At 54.1% G+C, this 8,149-nt stretch overlaps 2 protein-coding genes across 2 annotated transcripts; both read left to right on the top strand.

Moving 5' to 3' along the window:
• The first annotated feature begins 733 nt into the window (after positions 1–733).
• LOC140652047 (protein NYNRIN-like) lies at positions 734–3,970 on the top strand. Its single transcript, XM_072862324.1, has one exon. The coding sequence runs from the start codon at positions 734–736 to the stop codon at positions 3,968–3,970; it is 3,237 nt and encodes a 1,078-aa protein (XP_072718425.1).
• Positions 3,439–7,409, top strand: LOC140652044 (uncharacterized). Its single transcript, XM_072862320.1, has one exon. It carries the CDS (start codon positions 4,017–4,019, stop codon positions 6,639–6,641), a length of 2,625 nt encoding a protein of 874 aa, XP_072718421.1. The 5' UTR covers positions 3,439–4,016; the 3' UTR covers positions 6,642–7,409.
• Positions 7,410–8,149: the final 740 nt, after the last annotated feature.

Below are 8,149 nucleotides of genomic sequence, written 5' to 3'. Positions count from 1 at the left end.
GGGGAAGAAAGGGAAAACCTCGGCCATGTCCTTCCAAAATGCGGGGATGAGAAAAATGCAAGGAGACAACCGAAAAGATCCCGATGGCAAGGGCAGTTCGGGGAAGGAGAACCAGCAAGGGCTGAGGTTTCAGAAGTCCAACCCTTGGCGGGCCGAGCTGAGGAAGCGTTTGATAAAATACGAGAAGCAGGAGGATATCGACGGCTTGCCAGACGCGGAGCTCTTCCGAAAACTGGCCCTGCATGAGGCCAAAAAGCACAGCAGCTCCAACCCAATTGACCCGGGGTCTAAGGCTCAGCAATAGGGCTGCCAGGCACCCGCATCGCCCCTTTTTGTGGCACCGATTAAGACCGATTCGTGGGGGCGCCTGATAGTTGATATAACTATTGGAGGAGGGGTGCTTGGACAAGTGATGTTAATTGATACTGGTGCCTCTTATTCAATTCTGAATATGGTCCCGGGCAAAGCCGGGCTCTTCCAAACCTCTGAAATTATTGAATTGACAGGGCCGAATGGCCAAAAATCATCAGTGCCATTCACAGGGCCTGTACCCTTTGAAATTGGGACTGCCAAAGGGTCTGAAAGATTTGGGAAAATGGAAATGAAGGGAAAGCCAGGAATTTTAGCCATCTCTGCACTGACAAAGATGGGGGTGGTGGTGGACCTGGCAAACCAAGCGCTGTTACACTGTCCCCAAAGTGATGTGCCTGTTATCCCAGCGAGCCACAGGGTGATGTCGGTGAAAGCCCCCGAGCTCCTGGTCCACCCTGAGTGGGAGCCCCGAGTGAAACGGGTCACAGAGCAGTTCCCCCAGGTCTGGGCAAGGAGCAAGCTGGACTGCGGGCAGATTGACGCTGTCGTGGCAGTCAAAGGGCCGGATCCCCCTCCTCAGCCACAGCCCCAGTACCCGGCTGAGGCTGAGGACAGCCTGTGGGACACAGTCAAAACCTTGTTGGAGCAGGGGGTGCTGGTGGAGCAGCAGAGCACCAGCAATGCCCCCGTGTGGCCCTTGCGGAAAGCCGATGGGAAAACGTGGAGGCTGACAGTCGACTTTGGCACCCTGAACCGTGTCACCCCACTGCGGACCTCCACGGTGGCCAAGTACCCAGATGTCATGGCGGCCATCTCCCGGGGATCCGAGTGGTTCTCAGTGCTCAGCCTGACCAGCCCGTCCTTTGCCATCCCCTTGCACCCCGAGTCCTGGCACAAGTTTGCCTTCACCCTTCGAGGACGGCAATTTGCCTTTGCCAGAGTCCCCCCGGGCTTCCACAACGCCCCCGCCATCTGCCACGCACATGTGGCGAGGATGTGGGAGAAGCTCGGCCACCGGGAGAGCGTGCTGTCCTGTGTCGGTGATGTCCTCATCCACACCCAGACAAAGGAGGAGAACCTGGAGGTCCTGGCGGAGGTGCTGGCGGCCATCCAGAAGATGGGCTTCAAGATCAGCCCCACGAGGGCTCAGCTGTGCTGGAAGGAGGTCTCCTACCTAGGGGTGACTCTGGGGGAGGAAGGGCGCTCACTGGAGAAGCAGAGGGTCGAGCTAATACAGAAGGTGTCGGCGCCGGCTGATGCCACCACCCTGAGGTCCTTCCTGGCTCTCCTGAGGTTCTCCCGGGAGTTCATTGAGGGCTACGCGGAGAAAGCTGCCCCTCTCTGCCACCTCCTGAAGAAGGACACCCCTTGGGAATGGGGGCCAGAGCAGGACGAGGCAGTGAAGACCTTAAAAGAGAGCGTGGCGCGAGCCCCTGTGCTGGTGCATCCCCAGGGGGACAGACCCTATGTCCTGCAGCTGGCCAGCACGGGGAGGGGGCTGCAGGCCACCCTGGGCCAGCAGCACGGCGCCCATCTCCTCCCCATCGCCCATGCGTCGCGCCTCCTGATGCCGGCCGAGCAACAGTTCAACGACTACGAGAGGGAGGTTTTAGCTTTGACCTGGGCCCTGCAGCACTGGGAGTACTTGGTGGGGTCGGCCCCGGTGCTGCTGAGGACCTCCCGTACCCCGGTGAGGTATCTTGTGTCAGGGAAGGGGGACGAGGGCCGCCCGCGCTGCCCCAGGATGGCCAACTGGGTGTTGGCATTGACTGACAAGGAGGTCCCTGGGGACCCCTTGCCCGGCACCTATGGGGTGGTAATCAGTGGAGAGAGGGACCGGGAGGAGCTGGGGCATCCCCCAGCCAAGGCCAAGCTGCGGCGGGCACCCCTGTTTGAGAGCAGCCTCAGCCTGGCAGAGGCCAAGGAGAGAGGCTATGTCGTGTGGTTCGTAGACGGGTCCAACTACCACGAGGAAGGGGTTCCCTACACGGGCTACGCCGCCATCAACCAGGGCACCGGGGAGGTGGTGAAGGGGAAGTGCCTGCCACACTCCATCCAGGCTGCCGAGCTGGTGGCTGTGACGGCCGCCCTGGAAAACACGCCGGCAGACCAGCTGCTGGCCATATTTTCAGACTCGGGTTGGGTGGTGCGGGCGGCGCTGGAATGGCTGCCACTCTGGAGGGAGAGGGACATGCAGTCTGCTGACGGCAAGCCCGTCACCTATGCCAAAAAGCTGCTGTACCTCGCGAGACTGGCGGAGCAGAGGGCGTGCCCAGCCCAGATCATTAAGGTGAAGGCCCACAAGAAGGGAACGGAGGAGGCCAAGTGGAACAAGGAGGCGGATGCCAAAGCCAAGCAAGGCGCGAAGGAAGGGCTGATGTGGAAGCCCAGCAAGACCTTGGAGAATGACCCCGTGTCGGTAGCTCCCAGCAGACACTGGGAGAGTGTGGACCTGCTGGGCTTGCAGGCACAAGACCCCAGCATCCAGGAGTTAGCACAGGGCAGGGAGTATAAAGGGTGCAAGGTGTGGAAGGATGTCTCGGGGCTGGTGCTGGCGCAGAGGGAGGGGGCAGAGTTCCCGGTCTGGGTGGTGCCTGAACTCGTCCGGACAGAGCTGGTGGCCCTGGCTCATGAGCAGGGGCATTTTGGGATGGACAGGACCATGGTGAGGCTGCAGGGCGCTGGGTGGTGGCCTGAAATGAGAGAGGATGTGGAGAGGTACGTCAGCAACTGCCTGACATGTGCGGCCAACAATCCCGATGCCAAAACGGCCAAAGTCCTTCTGGGCCACCAGAGGATTTCTGGGCCGTGGAGCAAGTTGCAGATGGAGTTTATTGGCCCTTTGCCCCAAACAGCCCAAGGGAACAGGTATTGCTTGGTGATCAGCGATAACTTCACCAAGTGGGTGGAAGCGTTTCCAGCTCGAAACAACACGGCCAGCGCAACCGCGAAGATCCTGGTAGAGCACGTCTTCTCACGGTGGGGTGTCCCAAAGGAGATCGACTCAGACCATGGCCAACGCTTTGTCGGAGAAGTCACGAAAGGGGTGTGCCAAGCCCTGGGAATCAAGCAAAAGCTTCACATCATGGGGCATTTCCAGAAGCCTGGCTCGGTGGAGGGGCACAACCAACTGCTAAAGACGGCGCTGAGGAAGCTTGTGAACCAGCAAAGGAAAGACTGGGATGAGAAGCTCCCACTGGTCCTGTTGGCGTTACGGGGGGCTGTGGCATCTCACACGCCTTCTCCCCAAAAGCTGCCTCCTGCAAGAGATCCAAAGCTGCCAGGACACTGGTGGCAAAGAGGGGAGCCGCCGGATGAACTGCAGCCCCGTGTGCTGACGGACAGGTGGGTCCAGGACATGCTGAGGACCGTGTCGGCTATGTACCACCAGCTCGCCTCGGTGCAGGAGACCAACATCCCCAAGATGGATAAGCAGCTGGGAATGCTGCTGCGCCCCATGGAGTGGAACACGGGGGACCTGGTAACGTATCGGGGGGTTAGAGAGAAGAACCAGGTGCTGGGACCCCAATGGATGGGGCCTGTTAGGGTTGTGAACAAGGCCAGCCCCTCCATGTACCAGGTAGAAATCAGAAAGGGGGCGAAAAGGCAGGAAAAATGGCTCCATTCTTCACAATTAAAAGCATGGAAGGGAAATTAACGGGGCTGGAGAGCCCGTCTTGCTTATGTTTTGCAGATAAAGGAAAATGGAAGGCGATTGTGACCGGCGGGAAGGGCGAACTTCGTTGCATCACCAGCCCTGTTTGTGCTGCGGGGAAAATGCTTTCAAATTTCTCGTTGCAGGATTTGCTTTGCTTTCTGGTATGTGCATAGTGCTGAGCACCCAACATGCCCAACCAACCCATCAGCATCTCAGACAAAAAGTCAGTCGTTCCCACTTAGAAAGGCACCCGGACACATGGGCCACAGGCCAGCACAGGGTTAGGAGGTACACAAAGACTGGGACCGATTGGCCCTGGTCTCAAGCTCACATAAAATATACAGGAAGCATGGGATTAAATTCTAACAAATGCTTAAATTTGTCAACGGTGGTTATGCACGGGACGGAGGTGTACTTGGAAAATGAGTGGAGCTGGGATAGCACAAACAGACTTCCACAGCTGCTGGGGAAGGTGGGACAAGAAATAAAGGTAGGGTGCAGGGTAATTAATGGATCCACTTACCAGCGAGTAACTCAAATCTCTGTAACTGAAGTAAAAACTAAGAAGAATCAGAAAAAAACCTGTGCTGTGGAAAAATTGGACTGTTGGTGCAATTTTACTTTGGTCCAGCCAGTCTTTGTGGTCTGCCTCTGGGCACACGACAGCGTGGGGCTGTCCTTTAAATTCAAGATTACCACCATGACGCGCTCCTTTGCTGCCATTAAGATCTCAAAGTGCCATTTTTTGGCCTGGCATGCAGCCCAATATGCTGAAGTTGGCAACCAAGTAAAATTGGAAATAAAATACTCCCAAGAAAGTATAACCGACCCGATGCAAATCGATGGCACCACCGTGACTATCACGGCCCCTAACGGCCGCAAGTGGGTCGTGTCAGTAAACTGCCTCCGTGAGAGCAAAACACTTAATAGATCTGAATTAGGCACAGAGGCTTCATGGTATAATCAGGATTATGGACGCTGCCCACACCTGGTCATAAACCTCCAGGTGTGGTGTCAAGGAAACCTGAGCGTAGAAATGTCCCCTGAGCTTGGAGGAAAGTGGTGGATAGGAGGCCCCGAAGGATTTAAAAAAGAGTTTACCATCATTGCTGTCTTGCGTCCCTTTGTTTCCAAAATAGGCCCTTATGTAGTCAAGCAAAATCACATCCAAGAGCTGTTGACTGGGCCTGTCCGGTCACTGAAGAAGGTGGTGTTGTCTCTGTCCACTGTTAATATTTCATCCATCAGACCGCACTGTACCCCCTTTCTATCCACCCTCAACACTGGCTGGCTGGCATGGCTCCACAGCCGCTCCATCCAGGGGACCCGGGCCAGGAGAGACTTGCTAGCCACGGCACTGGGAGGAGGAGGCACCGGGCTGGGAGTCCTCAACAGCATGAACGTGGAGGTCTTGGCCAACAAGTTGGAGGCTGTCACCTCAGGCGTGCAGGGTGTCCTCAACCCCCTGAATTCATCCCTGGCCAGCCTTGGGATGGGGCAATGGCTCGTGTCAGAGGTGTTGCCCACCTGGGAACAAATAAGCGAGAAAGACCACCAGGTGCTGTTGCGAGCACTGGGCATCGAACAAAATAACGTCTCCCTTGCTCTTAGTTGCATCCAGGCCCAGATGTGGGTGCAGAGTGTCGTTGCAGGCATCCTGAGAGATGGTGACAACGGTGTCCTCCCCACTGAGATCCGCAAGATTGTGTGGGATGCAGCCACAGAGAAGGAGCGGCAGCTCCAAGCATGGTGGAGGCTCGTCAACTTCACCCATGACCAGCTCCTCAACGCAGTCATCGCCCACGTCCTGACCGTGGCGGAGGCCCGCATTGAAAAGGTCTACCCCATCGTGGCCCTGGGGGTTAACACAAACGGGTCCGTGGTCTACCCCCTGGACCACCGTATGTGGGCGAGGGTGTCTGATGGGAAATGGCAATCGGTAGATTTGGAAGCCTGCATTTTGGAAAGGGGGCTGGGATTCATATGCGAAGATGATGCCCTTAAGGCGAGCGATGTTTGCTTTGACACCAAAGAAGGGGTGTGTCATTTTGAGATCAATCCCCAGAGCAGCAACAAAACCGTGTTAGTGTACGTAGGGAAAGGGTGCGTGTGTTTTAGAACGATGTGTAAATACGTGCAAATTAATGACATTTATAATCAGACCGTGTTTAATGACTCAAATATGTGTGCTTGCAATGTAGCTATTATTAGAGGCTGTGATTTTGTGTATAAACCGCCTGTGTTTACTAGCCAGTTGCTAATCAGAAACTATACCTTGTATCGTAGTATAACCCCGACCCCCATCGGTATGGATTTGTCACTCGTAAAAGAAATGTTAGAGCATGCAAATTTACAGCAGCTGTTAGAAAATGCCAAGGCAGAAGCTAAAAAGATCCTAATAACTGTACATCATGATGGTAATGTTATAAAACAGGTAATGGAACGAATTAAGAGGGTGGGAGAACACCACTGGTGGGAAATTTTCTTTGGCTGGTCCCCCACAGCCACCGGCATCTTCAACATGCTGCTGCACCCCATTGTAGTTATACTGCTAATGCAAATCTGTGTGTGCTTTGCTATGGTAGTGACTTGTTACTGGATGAGGCAGGTGAAGCTCTGCATTGACAACCAGGTGAAAGGACTGGGGCTGGCCAAGCGCCTCCTACCATAGTCAAGGGCAAGACTGGGTTGGCCTCTGTGTTTGCCACCAAGAAGAACTTTTAGCTCCGCTGTTGGCTGCAACCCAGTAGGCGTTGAGCGGTGGGGACACACGCCATACCAGACCTTGATGTGAGGGATGGCCTCCTCTGTTACAAGAGGGCCATCCAGGAGGGGAGGGCAGGCCAAGCAGCCTGCGGTTGGCATGAATCACAGAATGGTTGAGGTTGGAAGGGACCGCTTGAGATGATCTAGTCCAACCCCCCCCTGCTTAAGCAGGGTCACCTACAGCAGATTGCCCAGGACTGTGTCCAGTTGGGTTCTGACTGTCTCCACAGATGGAGACTCCACAACCTCTCCGGGCAAACCTGTTCCAGTGTTTGATCACCCTCACAGTAAAAAAGCAAGAGTTAGCATAAGCAACTTGTCTTTGAACCTCCCATCCCCAAATGCTAATGTGAAGAAGCTGCTTTTATGTGACTTAAGACTCCTTAAGCAGAGAACAGGATAAGGAAAGCCAAGGACAGTGCGTCTGGAAGGAAAGAGAAGGGAATGTAACGCCTGAGCGTGGAAAAGCACCCACTGAAAATGGCAGAGGTGTTACGAGTCTCAAAGACTTGGAAAGACAATAAAAGATGAGCAGAACGGAAGACCCTGTAATCACCTTGGACTTAAAGGAGCTGAATCACATAGACCTTTGCAGCAACCATCTCTGGGTTCCCAACACTCCCAGGACGTCTGGCCAACGGATTGGTGAGATCTTGTTTTCGGAGCCTGGACATCACCGCTTTGCTTTGCCTAGTTGTGCATGTTGTACTCAATAAAATTTGTCTGTTAGAGCATGGACTGTCTATTCAGTTACTGCCTGCTCAGCTACTTGCTACCCAGGCTTGTAACTTTGGCTACACTGGTAAAGAGAAATTCTGGTAAAAAGAAAAGATGTGGGGTTTTTTTTCCCCTTTTATAGGCCAAAATCACTCACTTGCTTTTTGTCTGCAGAATATTCACTGAAACACAAAGATTTCTGCCTTGGGCTGAAGAGTGGGGCTCTGAGCACACACCCGCTCTCCTCTTTCATTCTGCCTCTCCCACCCTGCATCACCCCCCTGCCTCTGAATCCAGAAGGAGCCTTAAAATATAAATAGGGCGTCTCAAACGATTTAAAACCATTGGCAATTTCAAAAAAATAAATCAACCACCTCATTGCCAGCGCATGCATCTGATCTCATCTCAGAGGTGCTGCTCTCTCTGAGAATGGAGGTGGGGGGTATGCAGACAAAAAGCCCTTTGCAATCCAGGCTGAAATAAAAAGATTAAAGAACTGGCCTTTAACTCAGCAGGAACTGCTGGGCTAGTTCAAGAAATGAGTTAAAAACCCCCACTTTTCACAATCACCCACCTGGGAAGTGCAAAGAAACGGCATATTGCCACAGCATACTTTTTTTGAAGAAAAGTGAAACTTCAGTGTATAGGTTGGATAAAGACACTTCTCTTTAAGGAGCACACATTATAACTGAGCTC

The sequence above is a fragment of the Ciconia boyciana genome, chromosome 5 (genome assembly GCF_034638445.1).
Source record: "Ciconia boyciana chromosome 5, ASM3463844v1, whole genome shotgun sequence".
In the NCBI taxonomy this organism is placed as follows: Eukaryota; Metazoa; Chordata; class Aves; order Ciconiiformes; family Ciconiidae; genus Ciconia; species Ciconia boyciana.
Note: the sequence above shows the minus strand (reverse complement) of the source record. Positions and strands in the feature narration are given on the sequence as shown.

Bases quoted from the DNA above. Each gene is read 5' to 3' on its own strand.
- LOC140652047 (XM_072862324.1), top strand. From the start codon at position 734: ATGTCGGTGAAAGCCCCCGAGCTCCTGGTCCACCCTGAGTGGGAGCCC.
- LOC140652044 (XM_072862320.1), top strand. From the start codon at position 4,017: ATGGAAGGCGATTGTGACCGGCGGGAAGGGCGAACTTCGTTGCATCAC.